This window comes from Gymnoscopelus braueri, assembly GCF_963280865.1.
Source record: "Gymnoscopelus braueri genome assembly, chromosome: 7".
Classification (NCBI taxonomy): domain Eukaryota; kingdom Metazoa; phylum Chordata; class Actinopteri; order Myctophiformes; family Myctophidae; genus Gymnoscopelus; species Gymnoscopelus braueri.
In genome coordinates this window covers 41,979,969-42,006,823 of record NC_137608.1, presented here as the reverse complement: position 1 = coordinate 42,006,823, position 26,855 = coordinate 41,979,969, and the positions used below count along the sequence as shown (strand labels likewise).

Sequence of the window (26,855 nt, the reverse complement as noted above, 5' to 3'; positions counted from 1 at the left end):
AAAGTTGCTTAACATGATTCTGTGAAACAAAGGCTTTACAGAGACAAAAAAGACAACCCAATGTCTTCTAAATCCTAACTGGTTTCTGAAAAACGTATGTTGCTATATCAGTGGTGGACCCCCAAAATTATTATAATGTATTTGGCCGCCGACCCCATCTCAAAATATTTAGTTCCAGGGACCCCCCAGAAGCAAAGATTTGAGTTACAAATGTTCGCTTGAAATATATATTCAAAGATTTGCACAAATGTTCACGATTGAAAAATAAATAGCAGATCTACAAGCTCATAGCGCGGAGCTTGTATATCTGCTGTTTTTGAATAGCTAAAGTATAAAATAATGATTATAGCTCAAATCTAAAAATGACACTGATGCGTTCCCGGGGTTAATATGTTCATTGGACTGTCAATGGGAGGAATTGCAACTTAGAGGTCGGGACCTCTGCTATACTGTCGGGGACCTGACGGAACCTCTGCTTTCTGTGTGTGTGTGTGTATTGCAGACATAAGCTGGCTGGGAACAACCAATTGTAAAGTGTGTAAGCACATACACCTCCAATCCCAAATGTAAAGCTACGGAATGCCATTGTAGAAGCGAAAGAGAATGAGAGTGACTCAGCTGCTAATGCAAGTCAATGAGAGAGGTCTGTGTTTGCCTGCACTGGCAGCTGGGCTTTGACAGCCCTCAAGAAGAACTGCTCCATTTAAAGATTGCTTCAGAAAACACTCTACCTTGTCCTGGTCTTTGAGCGCAATGTATCCAGCAGCACGCGGCTGAAATGAATCTGAGCTTCTATGAAGGATGTCGATAGACATTCAAAGTAAACACTCCTTTTGTTTGGGTTGTGCCCCCGAGCACAGTGAGACGCCCTGCTAATGGATTTTCTCCCAGGCTTAATCCATGGCGCAATTGAACTGATGTTTCCAGGACCCAGCGCCATCCATTTTGTTGGATTAGATGCGTTTTCAGTTTGGCCCTATATACCTTTTCATGTATACCGGCGGTTCGAAAAGACCATCTCTGTGAGAGGGACTTGTCATAGTGTGTGTGTGTGTGTGTGTGTGTGTGTGTGTGTGTGTGTGTGTGTGTGTGTGTGTGTGTGTGTGTGGGCGTGTGTGCACGCGGGCACATGTTGGCTGCTGGTGACACTAACTAAGCCCCTGAACACCCGTCGCTCACACACACACTCGTTGAGCCTCCATGGCTGCACAGTTATCCCTCCTTGACCCCAAGCCCGTGGAACCCCAGAGCCTGCCTCTATTACTCTCACTGACTGTTTCCTCAATGTTGATAAGAAAGACTATTTGTCTGCTCCGGCTTGAGTAGGCGAGCAGGTAATCAATACAAAACATTTTCCGTCCGGCACAAGTTCATTAAACGTGGAGGTGACACCTGTTACGGTTTTGCTGTCAGTAGAGCGCCATCTATCCTGGGCTTATTGATAGGGCCTGGATATGGCGGAGACCCTCGGAAACGTTAGCTGATCTCCACTACACAATATTGGTGCTAATTAATGCCAGGTAGGTATAGGAAGCACTTTTGCTCGAGGCATTTACAGTATCCAATTGATCGTACATTTTACCGTAAGAAATACAGCGGAAGTATGCTGAATACTTGAGTAGAAAAAAAAAGAGTTGTGTTATTGGGTTGTCATTTTAGTTATGCATGCAGACATAAATGAGGTTAAAGAAAACAGTTTGGTGCAAAATATGTAAGAAAAGAGACAGTTGGAAAAAAAGATGTTTGATAGGGATGTAAAAAATATATATAATGTCCTTTCAACACTTTGTAGAGAAAATGATTTCTTTGTCCCGTAACTTCAGAAATCTATGTGCATATTTAAATCAACATCACCCTTCTTGTTAATTCATCCTTCTCTACCTTTTGAAAATCGGGTCCCACGTGTGCCAAGACGAATCTGTTGAACTTCAAACAAACCTCATGAATAATCTTGCTGAGCAGCTATTTAAATTAGACTTCTGTGATTGTGAGATGTATGTATACTGGCAAGTTGGGGTTCAATCTCAAAAGAGTTCTGCACATAGGGAATTAGCCATCTGCTAGCCTTATATGTATTATTTCCACCTTCCTCTATCAGATTCCCTGACAAAATGTAACTGTTGAAGGTAACTTTGCTTATCAGCAAACAATACATATAATACAATGTATAACATGATGTGTATAGTTGACTAAAGACCTTTTCTGAATCTGTAGGGTTTGACATGGGTATGAAGCATGGCATTATGAGCCATGAAGCAATGTCTTTTCAATAAAATATTAGTCTCCACTTGGGCAGCATGTATTGGGTCTCCTAGTCCGCCGTGTGTGTGTGGGGGGGGGTTGGTTGTGATGGTTGCTGCAGTGGTGAGTGTCTGATCAGGTGAGAATTGTATGTAAGGAATTAAAAGCCCTCTAATATAAAAAGACGTGATGACTTGATTGCGGGATTCTATAATTTATTTCGAGACATGTGGCAGCAGTACTTGGGCGCTGGAATTTGCATCATTTGCGCAGAATGTTGCTATCGCAGTTGTATAATGTCAAATATAATTTATAATACACACACACACACACACACACACACACACACACACCTATAATGCATAATATAAACTAAATGTTAACTAATAATATAAGGAGTGAGCCATTGTGAGTAGCTTACTACTTCTTCACTGACCCTTGTGTGTGTGTGTGTGTGTGTGTCTGTGTGTTCCAGGGCAGAGGAGGTTGGCACCATCGTGACAAACCTGGAGAAGGCGAACCAGGTGAGTTGTGAGCTGTCCTCACACCGTTCTCTTCCTCTGATTGAGACACTCCTTCGTTAAGGTAATCACTCCTCTAATCAAGCCTCGGTTGTAATTAGACACCCTGCGTCCTGCGCATACTCTCAGCACCCCCCCCCCCCTCCCCTCTTCCCTCTCCCCTCCCCCGAGCCTGTGATTAGCGAGTGTAAACCCGAGCCCCTGTCGGTGGGCTCGCCGCGGCAGCACGGCTCCACTCAGCAGAGGACAGGAGAGACTGCCGAGCACGATTGATGCCAGAGCTACGTGTGCACGGGGCTCTTAGTTACCTCATTGCCTTGATTGCTTCCTTTCCCAGTGATACCTCTACTCTTCACTGTTTCTATCTCTTGCCCTCTCTCTCTTTCTTTCTTTCTCTCTCCCTCCCTCTTTCTCTCTCTCTCTCTCTCTCCTCTCTCTCCTCTCTCTCTCTCTGTGTCTCTCTCTCTGTGTCTCTCTCGATTCCCACCAGCAGCTCCTAGATAAATGTTCTCAAAATGTATCATTAATTAGCAGGCCCGGTGTGACAGAGCAGGTAAACAGTTGGGGAGGGGAAAGAAAGTGGTCTGACTAAACAGCCCTATCAGCAGAATAGAACGGAGTGGTGGTGGTTGCACACTTCTGTGGGGGCCCCTGGCTTCTTTCTCTAAATTTCAGAGCAAGGACGCCCTCCTTTGATTCGATTTGGTCGTATCTCGATCCTCTGTGAGACCGATGCAGTGATGCCACCTCTGTTTGAGGGCTGTAACGCCGTAATGTGCTGTCTGTGTGCAGAAAGCGGAAATGGCCCAGAGGGAGGTGGAGAGGCTAAAGAAGCAGCTGGCCAGTGCCCAGAATGCCACCCAAGGGAGCTGCCACCCTGCAGAGGGCACCAGTGGGGTAAGAAGAACACATTTTCTCCATCTCTAACATTACCCTATTATAATAACTCGAATATGTCAATCCAACTGCTTACGTTGGCATTACTGTTAAATTGACATTGCAAAGCAATTACGATCTGAAGTCAAATTATCACATTTTATTGGCGAGTTGTTATTATTATAATAAGAGTATGAGAGTTGGGTTAGGGAGACAGCAGAGGAGGATGTGAGTTTCTAGACGGCCTCTCAGCCTCTTCGTTCCTAGTCTCTTTATCTCCGACTGCTTTCTCACTCTTCCACCCTGGCTCACATTTTCTCTTCTCACCCTGTCAGGAGAGAGATGAGAAGGGAGAAGTGTTGCCCTCCCAGCTGGAGGCTGCTTTGCTGGCTAAAGACCGCGAAATCCTCCGCCTGCTCGAGAACGTTCAGAGGCTTCAGTTCACACTACAGGAAGTTCAGGAGACCTCGGCTAATCAGATCCTCGAGCTGGAACGCCAGCTGGCCTATAAGACAGAAGCTATTGAGGTAAAGTGATTCCAACACATAGGAAGTGACAGCACACAATGAACACCATTAGAGTGCTCAGTAGCTCTGATTATTAATGAGGACCCTCTTAATGTGCATTGAAAAAGTGCCTCTTCTCTTTTTCCATTTCAGAGATTAGAAGCTAAACTGCAATCCCAGATGGACTATGAAGAGATTAAAACAGAGCTCAGGTGAGATTTGGGCATAGATTGAATTCGTAATGACTGCCACTGCGCATGTAGAACCCAAACTAGACTTTTTTCTTTACGGCTCTTTATTTTTACTCCCTTTAGCATCCTGAAGGTGATGAAGCTTGCCTCAGCAAATGGCAGTTCATCCCAGGTGAGATATTCTGCTTGGTTTTGCAAAAGGCTTTTTTCCTCTCGTCCAGTCTTATTGTTCATACGGCCCCATTAAACAGAGTAGCCTGCCTTTTAACAAACCAGACTTTTGTTTTGTTCTTAATGTTCCCCCTGGTGTCAGTGAAGAAAAACTACAGACGTGCCATTGAATGCCTCAGTAACCATCATCCATTGTAAGGATGTGTGTTGCCTGCTATAATTGATTAATCGAAATTTAACAGCTTTTGTTTGTGTGCTCCCTGTGTGCCGCGGAATGCGGTTGCGTGCATGTGTGTGTGTGTTTGTGTGTGTTTGTGTCTATAGGATTCTGCCAAGGCTGCAGAGGCTCTTTTGCTGGACAAAGAGGCCTTTCTCCCGTCTCACAAGTACCTGGCAGATAAGGCTCGCATCTTGCACAGCAACGGTATGGCTACATAACTGTCTGCCTCTCACCATGTGTCTGAAAGCCATTTGCAGTAAACAACCAAATATTTGTTTGAATAGATGGTCTGCATCGTTTGGCATTGAAAGTTTTCTTTATTTTATTGCGTCGTCAATTATGTCTGCTGAAACTGTTCAGCTGAATGGAAAATAGCTTTAACCCATTAAGACCTGGAACTGTGTCATTTTTTGATTTGAGCTAAAAGGCATTATTTTACACTTTGGGCTATTCAAAAATAGCAGATATACAAGCTCATAGCGCGGCACCGAGTGCCGCGCTACGAGCTTGTAGATCTGCTATTTTTGAAAAATCGTGAAAATGTGTGCAAATCTTTGAATATATATATTTTTAAAGCCAACATTTTTAACTCAAATCGTTGCTTCTGGGGGTCCCAGGAACAACATATTTTGATGGGGGTCTGCGGCCAAATACATATGATTTTGGGGTTCCTTGACATGAAAAAGATTGAGCACCACTGATATAGAAACATACGTTTTTCAGAATACTGTTGAGATTTAGGAGACATGTAGAATCGGCTTCAGGTCTCAATGGGTTAAAGCATACACATAAGATATGTAACTGACCATGTGTACTTGGAATTTCTTTTTAAGGCAAAGTTGAAGTTGCTCTTCACTCTTTAATTAATTGCCCTTTGTAATCTGTCTTTCTTCTACTAGACCAATTTCATTTATTTATTGTTTAATAAAAAAAAATGCCATGTATCTAGTATTAGTCGCACATTCACTAGTATACGGTATGTACAGTATCAAAGAGAGCAATCCCATTCATCTTAGCTGATGTGTTGGTCTTTTCTCCAGATGATGACCAGTCTGAGGATTCTGGTAGGGAGATGGGGAGGCCGCCTGCCTCCCACTCATCTTCCTCCCATGGGGAAGGCCGTACCTCCCCCAGTCCTGGCCCCCCCACCCTGGATGGGTCCTCTTCCAGCCACGACCACCTCCCCCGTCCCTTCTCGGTGTCCCCGTGCTCTGTAGACCGGCTTTCAGGGGACCATATCCTCCACAGGCAGCTGCTGTCTCCGCTCTTCAAGAAAGAGGGCAGCGGCCTCATGGCGTTCCCCACCGCCCTTTATGCAGCTAAAGCTGCCCTCATGTCAGCCAATCAGGGGCACACAGGCGCAGGTGTGCTTGAAGCGGGCCTGCCCAGTGACCGATCAGAGAGTGGCAGCTCCACTGCCGGTGACGAGGACGGACAGCTTGAGACGGCGGAGATCGCCTTCCAGGTGAAAGAACAGCTGTTGAAGCACAACATCGGCCAGCGTGTGTTCGGCCACTATGTGCTGGGTCTGTCCCAGGGCTCGGTGAGCGAGATCCTGGCTCGGCCAAAACCCTGGAGAAAGTTGACGGTGAAAGGCAAGGAGCCCTTTATTAAGATGAAGCAGTTCCTTTCCGATGAGCAGAACATCCTGGCACTCAGGACCATCCAGGTCCGTCAGAGAGGTGAGTGGACAGAATTGGAATTCGAACCACTTTATTGCAAAGTGTGAGGCTCATGCAAAGAATAGGTGCAGTGACATCCCAACACACAATGATTTTAATAGGATTACTGACATACTGAAGCAGATGGACTTGGGGGTGCAACGGTTCACAGAATTCATGGTTCGGTTTGGTTCAATATTTTGGTGTCACTGCTCAATACTTTTTCCATACAAAAACAGAAATGTCCTTGATTTCTTTTATTTGTAATGAATTAAAACTACATATTTTTGGTTTTAACTTTGAACAATACCCAACTTCTAGGGCAGTGGTTCTCAAAGTGGGGTCGGTGGATCCCTAGGGGTCCTTGAGTGTGTTCCAGGGGATCCCCAGCCAAATGTGTTAATATAGCATCAACATCTGTTTAACCACTTTAACCCTATAGCCTATACATAGGCTTTTTGAAAATCTAACAAATGTGAACTTTTTCATTGCACATTCCGTTCAAAGTGGCTAGAAAAAAAGCACTGTAGAAGCTATTTCACTATTAAGGACGTTGAGGTAAGAAAAACAAGCGCTCCTCTTCCCCAACACTCCACTAAACATGGAGTGGTGTTGTTGTGCATGTATGGTGCACCAGCTTAATATGTTGGTGGGAAACTCTGTATTTTAGTTCTGCAATAATTCATTCGGTATGGACCGTTCGGTACACCGGTTTACAGTAATTATAATGATATAATAATTTAAAATAAATTTGGGAAAGCATGATTAAGAATCACGTTAATTGTGTTTTAACGCAATTTTAATCTCACAACTCACTGGAATGTCGGACAATGAAGTATACATTTTGCACCGTACTAAGCAATCTCACGTTGGGGGTTTAGCTCTGCCAGACCAGTCTATGTCTAAACCTTTTTTTAATCCACTTGGCCCTCATCTTTAACTTCTACAAGGCTTCCTCTCCCGTGTTTGTTGTTACTTTTAAACTTTGTTTTCTCCCTAGATTCACAGCTTTTGAAAGTTGAGCTTCCTGTATACTGCAACCTCAGACAGCGCACTCTCAAAGGCAGCCATTGATCTACCAGTCAAAAGCAAAGCCTTGGAACTACTCTCTGATCAACCTTCCCACTCACCCCCTCCTCTCTCTCTCTCTCTCTCTCTCTCTCTCTCTCTCTGTGTGTTACCCTCTGTGGCAGGGAGCATCACTCCTCGCATCCGAACTCCTGAAACTGGGTCAGACGATGCCATCAAAAACATCTTAGAGCAGGCCAAGAAGGAGATCCAGTCTCAGCGAGGAGGTGAGGATGCAGATGGCTGTAGTAAGTCATCGCTCAAAGCCATAATTTTCATTCATCTTTCATTAATATCATAACATTTCATGAAAATGTATTAATTCAGATATTCACATTCATTTCATTTTACCCAATATTTTTGTTCTAATGCCAGGTAAAAGGAGTGGGGGTGGGGATGTGTGAGTCTTAACCGTGTGGGTCTTTACTGTTCAGGTGATGGGAAGTCATCTTTGGGCAACTCCTCAGGCAGAAGCAGTAATGGGGCTGGGAGCAGCTCTGATGACACCATAAAGAACATCCTGGAGCAGGCCAGGAGAGAGATGGAGGCCCAGCAGCACGCCTTGCTGGAAATGGAGGTGTGCGGCAGGACCTCCACCTCCAGCGTGGGCGCGGTCATGGCCCAGGTGGAGCGCCTGGCGCCCCCGGAGCGCTCCAAGGGCCTGCCCCTGCCCACCTTCATCAAGCAAGAGGAGGGCGGCTCCGTCTCCGTCTGCTTGGCCAACCCAATCAGCAGCCCCCAGACACCCCTCAGCGTCCTCTCGCCCGCTGCCTTTGTCCAGAACATCATTCGCAAAGTCAAAACTGAGATTGGCGAGGTGGGCACCTACTTTGACCAGCACTGGTCCCTTGAGCGCGCGCCCATGGGACTGGGCAGCGCTGGCGGAGGCAGCTGTCGACCCTTCACCTCTGTTTCTCCCTCTCTGTCTTCCTCCTCTTCTGGGCCCTCCGCCCTGCCCCGGCCCTGGCCACGTCTGGAGAACGGCGAAGGTCTCCTCAACAGTGAGGAGGCATCCGCCGCCGAGGAGGAGTCAGGATCAAGTCGGCCCGTGGAGGTGAAGGTTGAGTCAGACGCGTCTGTGAGCGGGGAGTCCCCGGGCCCCGGACCTGGGAGGCTCTCGTATTACCCGGCCTATATCCCCCGTGCCCTCAAACCCACTGTGCCCCCCCTGACTCCGGAGCAGTATGAGATGTACATGTATAGGGAAGTGGACACCCTTGAGCTGACGCGGCAAGTGAAGGAAAAGCTGGCAAAGAACGGCATCTGTCAGAGGATCTTTGGTGAAAAGGTCAGATGTCATTCTGGATTTCGACATTATCAACTCCTTGCTAGTGTCAGCAGTGTTATCGAGGTATCAAACCTGCAGCTGCCCCATAGATAATGAATAGGAGACTGTTTGTATGGATCCCACATACAGATTGATTGAGATTGTTTATATAATACATAAGCAAGCTTTATTCTTAAGTTGAATTATCAATTCTGAAATGGAAAATGTGCCCTTATTCCTAGAAAACTCTTCTGGGTTCTCTGTTTGCGCTACTCTAACCATGTTTCCATGTTTATTCACTATGGAGCAGCTACAGTTAATTTTCTGTTAAGTATATTGGTAGCTCTCTGTACGTGTCCTGTGGCACGCCCTAGGCATGTCTTGAGAAATAATTCAAGTGAAAGTCATACATGATTTAGTTCAGATAAATGTCATACAAAAATATTAGGCTAACTTCATTAACAAGTACCAAGTCGACTTATTAAAATACACATTCTTTAGGTTAATGCATTTTGACCCTTGTCTGTTCTATACTAGCCTATGCTATTCAAGTTTATACAATCATACAATGCACTGCTTGACATTTGCAAATAATCAATAACTTGATGTACCATGGATTTCCCCCATTTTTTCTCAAGTGTGTTGCAGCTCTGAAAAGGTTTAAACCAACAGTGCTTGACTATGCTCAACTGAGATTTTAATGGTGTGCTGCTGCCCTCTAGTGGTTGTGCAATGAACATGAATTACTAAAAGCTTTGTATGATGTGCCAAATGTAATAACTCTGGCAACTAGTGTGTGTTCCTTTTATTATTATAGTTAGAAAAGTCGGGCGCCCCAGTCACTCACCTGGTAAATCGCATACCATTAAGCCTTAAAACTCTGGTAACCCTTTACTCTGATCTCTCCAATGAAATACACATGCACAGGAAGGAAAGCTATGTGTAATTGTGTATATGATATTGAAATACACTCATTTCGTGTAGACATTTTATTACTGTGTATGCGGTACAAACGCCTAAATAATCATTTGAATTACCTTTATATAACTTGACTGTAATCTTCCTCCACAGGTCCTGGGGCTGTCTCAGGGCAGTGTGAGTGACATGCTGTCTCGGCCCAAGCCCTGGAGCAAGCTGACCCAGAAAGGCAGGGAGCCCTTCATCCGCATGCAGTTGTGGTTGCTGGACCAGCTGGGACAAAGCCTCATGCAGCTCCCCATCCAAGGCCACATTCAGGGTAAGCACACGATTTACTCACATCGGCTATACATAAACACATGCAGCCAGATTCCTTAAGGAATTATTGAAAGCCTCTAAACCAACATTACATCTGCCTCAAGCCAATAACATGAAGTATGCATGTCTCTGGGTTATTGCACTGACAACCTTACGTGCATCGCAAAGCAACGCATCAATTATCATGTTCAGGTGTGGCAGGGTTATTGCATGGGTATAACAGGCTCCCCCTCTCTCTCTCTCTCTCTCTCTCTCTCTCTCTCTCTCTCTCTCTCTCTCTCTCTCTCTCTCACTCTCTGATCGAACTCTGGTCTGCCTCCCTTTCCCCTTTCAGCTTGTTGAGGTTTGGTTCCCAGCATTGGCCCCCATTATCGTGTAGGTGAAATAAGCTTTCTCTCCTTCCCTCGATTCCTGATTTGCCTGATGGCCATATTTTGGCACAATCCGTCCACCCCCCTGCCACAGAAAGACAGTTGTAACTTTACATAGTACATATAGTAAATAGAAAATGCAGCGCTTCACACCGTGTTATCAGCTTATTTGTGCTGACAATGCGTTGCTTCATGACGTGTCGATCAGTGTGTTCAGATTTCAGTACCCAGCATTGGCCGGGTTATTGCGTGGGTGCGATAGCCTCTCTTTCCCTCTTCCTCCCCCACCCCCCCTTGTCTCTCTCCCTCCCTCTTAAATATTGATAAACAGCTTGAATTTGAGAAAAGTGAAGAATCTGCTTCCTCCCTGCATGTGCCAATGGTCAGTCAGTGCACATGTGCAATTTCCGATCGATTGGTCAATCCACTGAGGAGAAAAATGGATGAGGACAGACTGACAGAGTTTTGTTCATTTAATAGTGTAGGATGACCTTATTGTTCAAGGTAGTAGCTAGTAGATACTAACGCATCATTTGACGTTTGATACATCCCATTCCCAGATACAAGCCCTGTGACTGACCAGTCCTCACCCTCACCACCACCCAGCCCAGCTGACAGCCACCCGAGTCCTCTGGTGGAACCGTTAGTCAGCCTGGCCCTGGAAAGCAGCAAGGAGAACCAGCAGCCTGAAAGCTTGGGGCTGGGGCTGGGGCTGGGGCTGGGGCTAAACCCACATCCTGAAGGAGGGAAGACTACTCCGGGCATGATGGTCCTGCATCAGCCCACCACCCCACTGGGCATCCAGGAGCTGGTGGCCATGTCCCCTGAGCTGGACACCTACGCCATTACGAAGAAGGTGAAGGAGGTCTTGACAGACAACAACTTAGGTGAGTCATCAAAGATGAAGATAGGGCCTGGACGGCTGGCGTAGCGGTCCAGGCACCTATAGGCTTAATGTAGCCTGACAGAGCGTCGCGGGTTTGAGTCCCGAGCCCGATGGCCTTTGCTGCATGTCACTCCCCATCTCTCCCCCCATTTGCTATCAGCCTTCTGTCCTATCAATAAAGGCATAAAAGCCCAAAAATAAATCTTTAAAAAAAGAAAAGATGAAGATGGAGCTTGTTGGTGGCTCAGAGTGTTTGTCCACATTTTATGGGTTTGAACCTGGCTCATGGCCCTTGTTGCATGTCATCTACCACCTGTCATCTCTCTCTCTCTCTCTCTCTCCACAAATTTCTGTCTCTCTCCAAAGTAACTGTCGGATACTATTGACCATATTCATGCGGCAGCCATTTTGCTGTTATGTCAGTCACACTCTGGGGAATATAGCTGATGAGCCCCTTCCTGGCCACGGATCAGATCCCACCAGAGACCTCACTTGGGTGCCTCCCTTCCTCTTAGTTACCTTACCTCATCTCCGTCGATGATATTACACTTATTTTTTTGTTCCATAGTTGTCAAGTTACACTGACACACTTGCATGCATGCGTAGGTGAGTACCTTGAGTATATACTATTATATTGTTGAGACCGTTGCTTTGTGTTCCCCAGGCCAGCGTCTGTTTGGAGAGAGCATCCTGGGCTTGACACAAGGTTCAGTATCAGACCTGCTCTCCAGGCCCAAACCCTGGCATAAACTCAGCCTCAAAGGCAGGGAGCCTTTTGTCCGCATGCAGCTATGGCTCAATGATCCTCACAATGTGGAGAAGCTAAGGGACATGAAGAAGATGGAGAAGAAAGGTGGATTTGTCACCTTTTTTTTGCATTTGTTTTTCCTCTTGGTTCATGTAACAGTGATAATTAGTGTGGGCAACCAGACTATAGTACTCTTCCTACTTTATTTCATGTTTCTAGATAAACTTTATTTTGCCGCGCTACTCCTCCCACAGTTTTTCTTTCCCAATTTCGTGCCATATGCTTCACCGGGAATCGTGTGCTTGTATTTTGCTATTTTGCTAAGGTTAAATAGTTTAATTGATATTGATTTATTAGTGCATTAAATGTCCCCATCCACTTTAATGGGAAAATGAAAAAACTCAAATTCAAGTCTTTTTTTCTCAGAAACCGTAAGGGCTAGAGTTACAAGACTTGGAGGGGAGGTTCATAATTTAGTGTGAAATTATTAAACAAAGTATTACACCAGTCGGCCTCATGGTGGCGCTATAACAGCCCACTTTACCTTTTGGCCTATAACTCTTGAACCGTAGGTTGTAGAATAAAAATCTCTCTTCCCCTAGATTCCTTGGGTCATGACGCAACTCCCCATGTAGGCCATGCCCATTTGCGTCACGATAGATTTTCCGCCATTTTGAATTTTATTCAAAACACAAACACAACAAAAATCGGTACAGATGATCTCTGGACCCATGCGATAAACATATCCAAACGGCATTTTGATACTCCTTACCGTTCATCCGTAATTGGCTTCCAAAGTTATTGGGAGGGGCCCGTTTTACAAAGAAGGCCAAAAACCTCAAACAAAACGTCCGGTCGATCCCAAATTTTAATCACATGTCGGAATGTTTTACTCAACGAATCCCTTAAAGCATTTCCACTTTGATCCATAGGGGGTGCCACAAATGCGCAAAACGTAACCGTTCGATGCAAAAACAAGATTTTTGGGGGGATCAATCCTCTCAAAATGAAACGTGAGTGATCTCAGGAGTGACGTGACGATACAATTAGCCCGTTACATTTGTGGGAGGGGCCTATTTCTTTAGTGGGAGGGGCCTATTTCTTAAAATCTAAACGGCACGTATCACGAACGTGGGATCCGATCGGCACTGAATTCAAATCGCACGTCGCGCGGCCTCCGAGGGTATTCCTCCCGGCGTATCACTCGAGTCCCGGCGGCGGCGACCCGCGACCGGCGTCGGCGCAACCACACTTTGCAATTTCCCAGAATTGCGACGCGTCTAGTTCGGCTTGTTTTGCACATGTTCTCAATCTGCTCTTATTATTGATGACATCTGCTTCACCTCCTCATCTTGTTCCATTTGTCATTTTGCACTACTGTACGATTTATTCCATTCAAAAGCAATTTCTTTTGGTTCCATTCACCTACAATAGTGTTGATTTTGACAGCACATTTTGATTCAGTTTTAGTCATAGTCTTTTGAATCAAACACCATTTAGTTTTAGTCATATTTTATTCATCTGAAATGTTTTACTGTTAGTCTAGTTTTAGTTGAATTTTTATTTTTTTATTGTCGACTAAAATGTATTTTGGCGAGCCTTGACGTAATTCTGATTTTACACTTGGTTGCATGCTAAAAATAGCCGATCTACAAGCTCACAACGCGCCGCAGCGCATCACGTTGTGAGCTTGTAGATCTGCTATTTTCAGAGCGGAACACCCGAGCGCAACCAAGCATAAAAAGACTTGCCTTTTAGTTCTACTGGATCTCATCTCCACTAGTCCCTCCCTAACATTTTAGTCTAGTTTTTATTTGTTGACGAAATTGTCAATATATTTAGTCATCTTTTAGTCATCATAGCTTAGTTTTTATTTAGTTTTCGTCAGTGACGAACATTTTTCGTCATAGTTTTAGTCGACGAAATCAACGCTGACCTACAGTATGTGGAGTTGCTGATATATAGTATATACTATAATATGTTTTTCTACTTCTTTGAACCAGAAATCATTTCTCTCCTCCCTCTAGCCTACCTGAAGAGGAGGTATGGGCTGCTGAGTACAGGTTCTGACAGTGACTCGCCCGGCACTCGTTCTGAATGCGTGAGCCCGGCTCTGGCGTCTCTGGACCTGTGCCCTTACAGCCAGGTGAAGAAGGCCAGAGTGGTGCTGGGGGCTGAGGAGAAGGAGGCCCTGAGGAGAGCCTATCTCTTGGAGCCCTACCCCTCGCAGAACACCATTGAGATGCTAGCCTCCCGGCTCAACCTCAAAACCAACACTGTCATCAACTGGTTCCATAACTACAGGTCTGCATTTCTTGAAGAACATCATACACAGTGGACAGAATATGAAAGAAAATGAAAACCGTTAAATGTCCTTGGGGGAAATTGCTTTGCACAATGAGCCAAAAAGAAACACAAAAACACTAGATATGTACACCAGACATCTTGACATTAAAAACATAGAAACATCACATTTGATTTAACATCAAAACATAAAATAAATGTAAGCGCATAACCTACTAGTACATCATCTAGTGCCAGAAAAAGTACCAGAAATATGCAGAAGACATATTAAGACATGAAAGCTTTATCAGGCATTAAAAGAACAATGTAAGAATTATCAAGGAAGTACAGTCATGGAGGAGAAGTTTGACAATCATGTAATTTAAGCTTATAAAAGGAATTGCTCCTTGTAAATTAGACTTGCTTTCCACTGCAACACTTTGAGTAATAAACATGTTGTGTTTTTTCCAGGTCCAGAATGCGGCGGGAAGTGCTGATGGAGGGCCTGCCAGACAACGACACGGATGCAGAGCACCACAGCTACTCCGACGGAGAGGAGAGGAGGCTGCAGCAGCCCTCAGGACACATCCCACACTCCGGCCGCCCGCTCAGCGCCAACACAGCACTGCCTCACGTCAAACAGGAGGCATCTGACAGGGAGGATGACGGGGAAGAGGGCAGGGAGGGCTACATGAGACAGCCGAGGGTTCAGTGTTTCTCGATGGCCGTCCAGTTCCCGCAGTTGAAAAGTGAGCACGAGGACTCTGTCGCCGGCTGCCGTGAGCCCCACCCGGCTGGCCAGAGCCTAAGGCAGGAGGAGGGGATGAGTGTCCAGGCCCAGGGCCTGTATCATGGGACACTCTCTATGGATGGTCCCCAACGAGCCAACCAGTCCAGGCATGAGGGCGATGACTCCGGCAAGTCCCCCGTTGACCCGGTCAGCTTCAAGGCCTCCTCGGAGCCGTGCCGCAGCAGCCTGGAGGTCTCGCTCAACTCCCCGTCGGCTGCTTCCTCACCAGGCCTCATGATGTCGGTCTCCCCTGTCCCCTCCTCCTCTGCCCCCATATCTCCCTCGCTGCCCAACCCGCCCTCATCGAGCACCAATCACAGCCTGGACCCTAACCCACTGCCCCCCCCTCAAAGCCCCAAACTTAACAGGAGTTCTCAGAGACGCACCGAGAAAATGGCCAACCTCAATAACATCATCCACAGGTTAGAGAGAGCAGCCAATCGAGAGGAGACACTGGAGTGGGAGTTTTAGTGTCCGTTCTTCACACGCATTCTCTCCTAGCCGGTCCACGTCCTGCTCACGCAATACTCTCAAAGAGAAGCTTCCGGAACTTGAGGAAATGGAGCCTGGCTCCTGAAGGTCTGTTCTCCTCCTCCCAGACTGTACTGAAAACTGCTCACAGAAAATGGAAAAACAGAGCTAAACATACAGACATATTCCATAAGAGAACTTTTAGGAAAGAAAAAAAAATATTTATAAATGTGTTTTAGGTTTTTTTGATAATGAATACTACTTTGAAATATATGTGGCAGCACTAGCTGTTGTTTTACCTGTTGGACTTGATGTGAAGACTTTTGCAGCTATGGTGTCATGAAATGTACACTGAAGTTCTGTAGATTGCCACTGGGTGAGATTAAAAAAAGACCCCTGTCTTAAGCCATCAAAAGCACTATAACTATTTGAAAAGAGACACTGACCAAATTTGCTACTTTTTGAATAGCAATTTTTCAGATTTTGTCTGTAAGACGGGACAGTTTAAGTCAAGTAACATGAAATCCTACTTCTGACTGAGGGATAGTCCTTTAAGACTCTAAATATTCCACATCTCGTATGTACTTAGTTTCTTGGTGATATGTTTTGAAACTATTTGTAACTCAGACGTATAAAATGTGGTTGTACATGTTGTAGAATTGTCTGCAATAGCCTTCTCTAAACCTGATGTAGCATGGTGTTCACCTGACCCTCCTATCCTCTGTAGTTAGTCACCTGTGATATACTTGAGCAAAAACGAGAGAAAAAAGTTAAAAATTCAGCAAAAAAGAAGAAAAAAAATAGAAAAATAATCACAACAAAAAAGGAAATGTTAAAACTAACGAGTATAGTATTTTAGTGTTTTGTTTTTGTTTTCTTTGAATAATCCTTGAGGTTTACAGTTCTAGGGCCCGTGTGCTTTTGGTAGTAAATGAAACATTCACTATACACAAGCACAGTTTACATGATTTATTTCAGACTTACCTCTCTGAACTGGTTCTCAGACTGTAACGGGCTAATACACAGTACATACACCCGGTTACCTCAGATTATGTTGATCATTTGATCATCATGCTATGATCACACTTTTCATTCTTATACATATGCATTAACCAACATTCTTTGAATAAATGGAGGAACATTTATTTTGTATCATGCCTCAGACAGAACCGGCTGAAATCGGTGGGGAGTGCTGAGATTCCAATGAGACAAATTGTTATTTCTGTCACAACAACTATGCTACCATTTGAAGAGACAGGAGACAAATAATCCTGCCATTTTACTGACTCCTTAAATGTGGTCACTTTTGTTTCCTCTGCACTTTTACCTGAAAAAGAGGCAACACTTTGAAAATGGTAGGCTGAAAATTTCTGCCCTTGAATTTAACTTGTTTACTGCAGTTAAACTACTACATGACCTGATGAAACGGCTAGACTTCAACTCAATTTAGGAAGATGTTTTCATTTGTGGGCAGTTGCATAAGAATGAAATGAACCATTCCACCATCAATATAATATAAATTATTATGTTTGGGCTATCTCACAGGAGTGTAGTATTTTGGAGCATAATACAAACCATATGACCTCTTATCAACATAAAAACCGTCAGTTTGTAAGTACAGTATATTACAGGACACAACAGGTTACAGGTTATCCTCTCATATTATCTTTGCTCCTGACCACTTGTGTATTGTGTCTATAGACGTTTCTTTGTCATGCTTGCAAGTTGTTCTTTATGTATTTTGCCTCTGTTTTATACTCAGAACAATTAACTAGATATTAAATACCTCGTGTATGAACTACTTACAGCACTTAGATTTTGATAATTGTGAGGATTCAAGAAAAGTTCAAATATCAAAATTATCCTAACTTAGTGTCCAAAAGTCTTTGCCTTTACTGTATCGTTGAAGTTGGTAGTAAACACTTGCACATGTCTAAATAGTTCAGAGGACTTGGATTGTATTATGTAGAGATATATATTACACAATTACTGAAAATAATATCTTACATTCTTGGAACAATATGTGCTGATTATATTGAAAAATAGAGTGTACAGATTTAATAAACCAAACCCATTCGAGCCAGTTCTGGGTCTGGCAAGCTTGCCCACCTTTTAGACCTTCTCTCAGGGTAGTCTTGCTTTTTAAAGCTTTACTGAAACAGTTGCTCTCATCAATGGCGGTGAATAAGATAAACAAATAGTACCTGGCGTATAGAAAGACCTTGTCGTGCATTAAATGGAATTACGGACGTTGTAAGTCTGAATTGGAGGAAAAGATAGGTTTGGTTCTTGAGAGCTGCAGGTGTTCTCTAATCTGTTACACAGACATGTCAAAGTATGGTATTGATTTTTTTGGCGCTACCAGGATGAAGCTAATGGGTATCCTTTCAGAGATCTTTGCAGACTTTACTCTCATATGTGGAAAAAGAAATTCATGGAGTCACAGAAGATTGGTCTCTGGTTTTCATACAGTACCTCCATTGTTTTGTGCATTATATGCTGTATTAATAGTTACATTCTTAGATGGAGTTCTCATTGTCTTACATGGTACACAGTAAAATTGTCAGTGTTAATTTATCCATTTGTTACCATAAGGGTCCATTTGGTTTGCATTTCATCGCTGTCGGGTGAAAATCTTGTATGTCCAAAACTGTTACTTTTCAGGAAATTAAAAAAAGAACCCTTTCTATTCAAAAATAGCTGATCTACAAGCTCAAAATGCATTGCGAGCTTGTAGATCGTCTATTTTCGCTACTATTGTGCGACACTCTTGTATGACGAAGTAGGGCTTTCATTTATGAAAAGAAAACATAAAAATATGAAATATGGAGATACAAGGTTTCTGCCCGACAGGAACGATTTGTAAAATCTCAGAGTTAAATTAACACCTAGAATTTTACTGTGTGACATGGACATATGGCTGAAAATGAAATGTATACTCAGGCCATTACCTCTTCATGTAAACCTCACATCATTGTTTCAATTTGCATGCAATTTCATTCTGGTCACCCAAAAAAGGGATAGACTCTTTTGCATTGTTGTTTTGTCACATGGACATTGGACATTGGAATCAGCACTTAACTCCATTTTACATTATCATTATTATAAAGTCCATGCATGTTGCAGCTGTTGATACATTTGGCTTCCACAGTGTCACCATGAGGCAGGTTCAAATGGTACCATCTGTAAAATAAATGCAATTAATCACAACTCAAAACATCCCCCTTAATACACTGTTTCCAAATGAAAAATTGAAATCAAGTTTTGTTTTTGTTTTTTGTGCCATATCATGCCTCATGCATTGTCCTCAGGACTAATGCCTTGTGGTAAATTGTGATTTGAAAGGGGGTATAGGTTTTTTCCTAACCCAGTTTGGAAAAAAGCAAAGCTTTTTGTATCGAGAGGCCTACACATAAGATGATGTTTTTTTTTTTAAATTGACAGTAGTCACTAAATGATGAAAGTTTGGTCAGCACGATTTGAGTGATTCCATTCAGAGTTTTCAACATGGATACTATATGTCAATATTTACAGCTCTGACAAAGAGGGTTTGTCATTTAGGGAAAGATGGACTTTGAGGTTCCAACTGTGAGGCACCAAGAGATACAAGTGTCCTAAAGGCTTTAATAACTGTCTTATACCACATATTTCAAGGTAGGCTATTAAATGTTAATGAATGGACAAAAGTATGCCAAGCGTCTTGAAATTGAATTTACATGTGTATCAAGCCATCATTCAATACATAATTGTTTAAGATCCTGGTGTGTTGTGTTTTTATTTCTTTATAATGAGAAACTCCAAGCTCCTCCAGAGATGTCTATAGAAATCATAATCGTACACATTGTGCATGCTCTCTGAAAATGCTTCACTAGATAGACAGGGAAGGTGGTAGGAAAGCAGACTCAGCAAATCAAAGGTAAAAGGTACATGTTTGTAATAGACCACATCTCTCTGGACAGAGACTCACTGCTTATATAGAGTGAGCTATCTTGTCAGTGCTACAGGTCAATTCCATAACACACATACTGTAAGGCTTACATTAATTTCCTACTTAAAGGGTTAGTTCAGATTTTTTGAGTATTTTCTGTAGGAAATACTTACCATTAATGTAGTGGTTGCAAAGGTATTAATTGATTGCCCGAGTCCCGTGGTCAGAGTTATGGTCCGGTTCTGATGAATATGAAGTAGTTCCGGTAGATTAGTAGATTTGGTGGGGGCCGCTCACTAAAAATTAATTAATTAAAAAAACTAGCGTCATTTGTATTGTTGACCTATTTCTACCATATAGAGCAGGTTTCGTTCAATTTCGACCCCTCTGTCACATGGTACAATTTTTTGTGTCATATATTTTGTGCGTGAGTAGGCTGCCGCGGCGTAGTGATTCTGGACACAAACATTAGTACCATGTGACAGAGGGGTCGAAATTGAACAAAACCTGCTCTATATGGTAGAAATAGGTCAACAATACAAATGACGCTAGTTTTTTTTATTAATTTTTACACAACTACTTCATATTTATCAGAACCGGACCATAACTCTGACCACGGGACTCGGGCAATCAATTAATACCTTTGCAACCACTACATTAATGGTAAGTATTTCCTACAGAAAATACTCAAAAAATCTGAACTAACCCTTTAAAGAAAGTTATTTGTTCCTCAGATAATTTCGTGCTGATATTACTAAACAGTAAATGTAAATAAATACTTGAACCTTTCTTTAACTAAACTAAATAAACAACACAATACACTCAAATTCAATTCCCATATGAGTTGGTCCAGTGACATTGGCAAGACGGCAACAATGCCACTATGTCCTATATAAGTGGAATAAATGATTGCCCTTCCAATTATTTGTTCTGCATGATGAGTATGAACACATATTTTGTAACCTTTATTTAACCAGTAATAATTAAAACATTGAGAATGTGCTATGCTGAACAAACAATACAAATACAGTACAAAAGACTGAAAATAAGACATCCCAACAAATACCTATAAAGCTCCAAGGACAGTGATCATGGTACCATAGCACCACAAAGGCCTTAAAAACAAGGCTCCAGACATCCCAAAACAAACTGGTATTAAGGCTACTTCTTGGCCTTACATATACTAGTACTCATTTAACCCCTGCTCACTTTGCGAGGGTCGGATGGCTCAGGGTAGAGGACAGAGTGCAGCAACTTGCAATGGGCCTGGTCTACAAGATACGCTACACCACAAATACACCCATGTATGTACCTGTCAAACTACTTCACAAACGTCAATGAAGTCCACAATCACAACACCAGAGGGAGCTCCACTAATCACGTCCAACCCAGATTTTGCTCAAACAAGGGGTTAAATGCGTTCTCCTGCTATGCCACAAAAATGTGGACCGCCCTAAAGCAGTGTAAATCCCTACTCTCCTTCAAAACCGCTCCATAAGAGCACTTACAGTACAGGTGGCTGCAATTAGAAACTGGCCCCTGTAAAAGTCAAAGCCTAGCCCCCCCTTCGAACTACTTACTGTACATATTTTTGTTTTTGTTTTCTAACTGTGTGTATGATGTTTTGCATAGTAGTGTATATTTCTCTGTCATTAAAAGTTTTATTAATTGAGTACAAAGGACCCCAATGGAATGGAAACATGCCATAGGCTTTCTTGGGTTTAAAATCCTCTTAGCAGACCTTGTATTGAACTTTCCTGTGCTTTTTTTTGCAAACTGCTAATAAAGTATTCAATCAATCAATCAATCAATCATTTTTTGTACAAAATCAAGTGTAAGAAAATAAAAGCTAAAATTGAAATAGCAACCAGAATTAAAATTGAAAACTAAAATCCTATGGTAGTAAGAGCTTTCAAATAATAAAATTAACACACGTAGCCTGACACTCAGCCTGGATTTTCATTTCGTTTCACTCCATTATGGCGAATGCGAGGCTATCGATTCAGGGGCTGGAGCCAGGCTAGGCTACACGTCTATGCAGGAACAACAATGAAAGTAACCTATAACCAACGTATAAAAACTTAAGTTAAACCATGCTTGTGTGTCTGCTTTTAAACAGAAAATACTTGTTGGAAACTAAAAGGTAAACACTAAGAGATAAGATAAGATGCTTATTGTCACTGTATGGAACATACAACACATTTTTGTTTAGTGCGGCCATCCATTTGAGAACAAATAGCAGCATCAACAAAGAAATACAGTTATGTTATAGATACATTGGTGCATTGGTTGTAGCAGAAGTATTTAAGGGGTAAGTGGGTGTGAAGACATGTCCCACTTTGTCACATGCTCATGCAAGTAGGTCAGTAATATGGGTCATGAGGCCACAATAATAATGATAAACTTATTTGTATACAAAATAGGCCAATACCACATGTTCAGAAGTGCTTTAAAAGATTATACTGATTTGGCTACACACAGACAGCCTCTCAGGCAGAGTGTTTCAGAGCATGGTCCAGATATAGGTATCTGTTACATACATACAGCACAATTCAGTGTTGCATGTCAGATTAGGCTACACAACAAAACAAAAACATGACTACAAATTAATTATTTGTGTATATATGCCACATAAGTACAAATCAATTTCACGTCATGCAATTCATACTGTTGAAGTCAATTGTGAAGAAGTCACACACATACCTAGCCTTGGATCAAGGCTATCATATCATCACATTTGCATAATTATTCAAATAAATAAAATACATGTACGATAGTCTTGATCCAAGGCTAGGTATGTGTGTGACTTCATCACAATTGACTTCAACAGTATGAATTGCATGGCGTGAAATTGATTTGTAATTATGTGGCATATATCCACAAAGAATTCATTTGTAGTCATGTTTTTTGTTTTTGTTTTGTTCAAGTGTAGCCTAATCTGACTTGCAACACTGAATTGTGCTGAATTCACATTCTACTGCTACTGTATGTCAACATGACAGATGTCAGAGTAAACAGATTGCATCTTTGATAGGCAGCAGTTCCATGATTATTCAGAAGTTTACAGTCCACCAGGACACCCATCACAAGACCCACAGTGTTTTCCAGGGTTGTAAAGTAACTAAGTACATTTACTCAAGTACTGTACTTAAGTACAATTTTGAGGTATATTTTACTTTACTTGAGTATTTCCAATTTTCTGTACTTTTATTTCTACTCCACTACATCTCAGAGGAAAATATTCCACTAGCCTACAATTATTTGAAAACGTTAGTTACTACTCTAGATACTTTGTAGATTTTAATTATTATTACAAAACTTACACTAACCCCTTCAGCCCTATTTAAACTTTGGCTATTTGAAAATAGCCGATCTACAACCTCACAACGTGTCGCATCACGTGAGCTTGTAGATCTGCTATTTTTTAATACATTTTATACATAATGATACCTGTGAAACTGGACATTCTGCATAATGATCACTTCTACGTTTTGGTACTTTAAGTACATTTTGATACGAATACTTTTGTACTTTAACTCAAGTCAATTTTGAATTCCGGACATTCACTTGTACATTGCAGTATTGACACTTTTACTTAAGTTAAAAAAAAAGAGTAGTTTTTCCACCACTGGTGTTTACATTATCATGCCGCGCGTGCTACCCAGCCCCTCTTCGGACCCCGCCCCCTGCCTCACTTTGGCAACAATAATAATGGAGCACGCACGCCGTCTGACGTAATCACGCCACGTTTCTACTACGTCGTATGTGTTGGGGTTGGAGAGAGAGAGATTTCGCGGCGATGATGATGGTGATGATGGCGACGACGACGACTCGGCTGTTTCTTGTTGTACGGGACGCAGGGAAACAACTGGCCTCGGCTGGGATATGATTGCTCCATCGAGTGTTACTCGTCGTTGCTCGGTAGTCGCACGGCTTAAAGTCGACCTTAAAGCTTGGGCTTTTCGCTTCTCATCCGTCCTTTTTAGCGGTGAGTTCCAGCCGGGTTTGTGTTCCTTTTTTTGCTGGGTTTTGTTTTGACAGAGAGAGAGAGAGAGAGGGCTAGAGCGGAGAGAGGCCTCCGTGCTGCCAGCCTGGGGTCCGCCCTCCATCTCATAACAACAACAAAAACACTACAAGCTAGCTCCCCGACCGCTACACACATACCGCGGATTTATTAGTGTGTAACACAAATGTAACCCTTACGGGTCCATTTGGTGACACATTTATTAAACTCGCAGGGGCTACAAATGGATTGAATTATATTAACATTTCCCCCTATTTAAAACCAACTCCAATTCACAATGAAGCGCAGTTATTGTTTCTAGCAGTGACCTGTTAGCTTAGCTTAACATATTAGCTAGTGTTATAGTTTGTTCTATGGCTGCAGATATTCATGTTATTGACGAATACACGGCCTGTAGACAGTTGAAATCATGTCAACATTGCCGACAGTGATGCATATATTGTTTCTGGCAGCGACCTGTTAGCGTAGCTTAACATATTAGCTAGTGTTTAGTTTGTTCTTATTGGCTGCCTGCAAATATCGTTACTTGACTAATTATAGATGGGTTGTAGAGAGAGTTTAAATCCAGTCAACATTGCTGATAATGATGCATATGCACAGCACGTTCCCTTCTTCTTAATACCATGTAATGCTACCGTTAGCTGACTGTTGTCAAATAAACTGTTAGGCCGATATACAGTTTATCAGAGCTCCACAGGAGCAGTTGATATTGCAATCCACTTCTTGGGAGGAATGGGTTTCCAGAAATAACTGTGTTTACAATATGAGAATGTGAACTTGCAGTCAATTTCTTTAGGTGCAGCTGCTAGTCCCGTTGCCGTCGTTATTTGACAGATGTTGAAGCCAACCAGCCCAGTTGCCAGGCAGTATACAGTTAAGGCTGTATCAAAAAATAAATCTGCCTTTTACAATCATCATTACTCGCCAAAATCTTCAGATTAGATAAAGTTAGATTTCCTGTCGCATGGTCGTATAACCTGCAGTCACGGGTCAGGAGTAACGTTAAGGCTCTAAGGGGCTTAGACCTCCAAGTGGAACTCTGAATAGTAGAGCTAGACTGAGCCGTGGCCATGGGTCATGAGCCCTCTGCGGTAAACATAGCCCGTGTGTGTGTGTGTGTGTGTGTGTCATAGATATGCTTTATCGGCCAACGCCAGGCAGTGTGATTGCGTCAGTAAAGTGAAGTCATGTTGGTGTCCTTCCGTGGCTACTCAGCAGTTCACACCAGACTCAACAACTGGGTAGGCTGTGCTGTAGGCTGTGCTGTACGATCAGCACCCGCGGGGTCCTTCCAGTGCAATGGCATTCTTTTTACCGGCTGCTGCTAAGTAAGCCCGTTGGCATGGCATCTTGCCCCCAGAGAGAAGGTGTGCGACGTCCTCCCAAGCCTCTCCATTGACTGACCCGCTGAGATCAGGTTTCAGTTTCTGCTAGAGTCGCTGACCTTTACAACTATTTGTTGGCCTGCATCATGCTGAGAGGTCTGATAATGTGATGAAGGAAATTAATTTGGAGGTTCATTAAATCATTAACGCTTAATTTATTACAGGGGTTTTTAATGGAATGGTCAATAGTGGACCCCGTGGGAGATATTTCAAACGGTGGTATGCAGGGTGGGAATAGTCGGCTGTGTTTTGTCTTTTCATCCACCCAATTAGCAGTTTCCCAGCAATCGCTTGTTTAATATTAAAACAACTATGATCTCTGGTGAAATAAATACATATATTTGTAAAGCTACTGTTGTTCTGGTCCCCTGATCTTTCCTATATGCACACTGTGCCCTCTTAAAGACTGTTGGGTTCATTGGGTTCACACAGTACAGTTATATAAGCAGACTTCCTCCATCATGCGTGTGTGTGTGTGTGTGTGTGTGTGTGTGTGTGTGTGTGTGTGTGTGTGTGTGTGTGTGTGTGTGTGTGTGTGTGTGTGTGTGTGTGTGTGTGTGTGTGTGTGTGTGTGTGTGTGTGTGTGTGTGTGTGTGTGTGTGTGTGCGTGTGTGTGCAGAAGACAGCTCACTCATAGAAATATAATGGATAATGAAAATGTATAAAATTGTTATTAATCCCCCCCCCCCCCCCACTAATCTATATTACTGCCTATTTGTCTTTTTTTGTAACTATGGCTATCCTGAAGAGGCATAACAACTAAATTGGGGAGAAAAAATTGCGTAAAAAGCAAAATATACATTTTCAGGTCGGGATACCCATTTCATTAGTAGGAGAGAGAGAACACATACTGTACTTACAATGGGTAATATGACATTTATAACCCATCTGGAAATGTTATTCCTCTTTACTAAAGAGTTGGAGAGACAGGAAGACCCCTGTTGTTGAACAAACACTGTATAGCAATGATTGTTGTGAGAATATAGAGCTTTAACTTTTCGTTTTAACAAAAAAAATCTGATGTGGTAATAGTATAAAAAGTCTCGTTGGGGTTTCCTCAGAGAAATAGTAGACTTTTTGAAGCCCACTGTTAAACAGAAATTATGTGTTTTGAATAGTCTATTCTGTTCTGAAGGTAAAGGTTAGATGAGACCACAGTGATTGATTGAACCAGGGCCACTGGCTGGCTAGACTGTGTAGAGACAAACTGTCCAAAGACTTGGCTGGCTTCTTTCCATTCCACAAACGTGTTCAATTGGTATATCTCACCACACTTCTAAGTTTTCTGCAACCACTAGCACTGCTATATTTACAAATAAATGAAAAGGTCTGTTTGTTCATGTCTAGTCCATCTCATATATTTGCCTTCGTTTCCCACAGATTTCCATGTCCTCCTTCTGAGACGTTCAAACCGGGATCTTCGGGATAAGTCGACGTCTGTTACTTGTTTTCTGTGGTGAGTTCTAAACCCGGCAGACCCAGGATAGATCACTTTTTTTGTGTGCTGTCCTTTTGGTTTCGTCGTTTTGTGTGACGCAAGAAATCGCCCTCTCACATGCCACACAGTATGATGCAGGGTGAAAAAAATAAATATATATATACTGTATACAGTAATTGTATCGTTAGCGTTATCAGGAGCTACTGACCTACTTGGAGGCGGAGCAGTCCCCACAACAATATTTACGATTCTGTGCCAATCGGTACATAACTCGAACGGCGCTGAGTAGGCACAGGCGAACGTCACACCGTTCAGGACGGCAACTCGGTCGCTTTAGCTCCCTCGGTGGTCCTTCACGGGGTGACAGTTCGCCTGTGACTGCGCGCCTCCGCCATGGTCCGAAACCAAAACCGAAACTGAACTATTTAAGTCATCTCCGTTGGTAGGTCAGTATGTCTTGATAACACCCAATGAATGGTCTGATAAATCGCGGGTAGGTCAGTATGTCGCCTATTTCGCCCATTCAAAGGTCTAATAAGAGGTGATAATGTCCCATTCAATGCATTGATAGCA

At 42.9% G+C, this 26,855-nt stretch overlaps 2 protein-coding genes across 6 annotated transcripts in view; both read left to right on the top strand.

Annotated features, from left to right (window-relative positions):
• cux2b (cut-like homeobox 2b) overlaps positions 1-17,427 on the top strand; it is a gene marked incomplete at its 5' end in the record, with an annotated part of 123,174 nt that extends 105,747 nt beyond the window's left edge. Inside the window, 14 exons of the mRNA XM_080433615.1 lie at positions 2,717-2,765; positions 3,555-3,659; positions 3,974-4,165; positions 4,298-4,356; positions 4,459-4,507; positions 4,831-4,930; positions 5,767-6,408; positions 7,581-7,682; positions 7,890-8,743; positions 9,794-9,959; positions 10,890-11,216; positions 11,880-12,068; positions 13,991-14,267; positions 14,718-17,427. Of these exons, the coding sequence (XP_080289741.1) occupies positions 2,717-2,765; positions 3,555-3,659; positions 3,974-4,165; positions 4,298-4,356; positions 4,459-4,507; positions 4,831-4,930; positions 5,767-6,408; positions 7,581-7,682; positions 7,890-8,743; positions 9,794-9,959; positions 10,890-11,216; positions 11,880-12,068; positions 13,991-14,267; positions 14,718-15,507 (3,901 nt within the window). The 3' untranslated portion in view covers positions 15,508-17,427. The remainder of the gene's footprint in view (positions 1-2,716; positions 2,766-3,554; positions 3,660-3,973; positions 4,166-4,297; positions 4,357-4,458; positions 4,508-4,830; positions 4,931-5,766; positions 6,409-7,580; positions 7,683-7,889; positions 8,744-9,793; positions 9,960-10,889; positions 11,217-11,879; positions 12,069-13,990; positions 14,268-14,717) is intronic.
• A 5,791-nt stretch (positions 17,428-23,218) lies between these two features.
• mtmr3 (myotubularin related protein 3) overlaps positions 23,219-26,855 on the top strand; it is a 37,301-nt gene continuing 33,664 nt past the window's right edge. For 4 of the 5 annotated variants that reach the window (XM_080433846.1, XM_080433844.1, XM_080433848.1 and 1 more), the window contains exons 1-2: positions 23,219-23,423; positions 26,225-26,300. The gene's annotated coding sequence lies outside the window, so the exon portion shown is untranslated. Of the gene's footprint in view, positions 23,424-24,871; positions 24,975-26,224; positions 26,301-26,855 lie in introns of those variants that run through there. The other variant, XM_080433845.1, reaches the window with a different exon arrangement.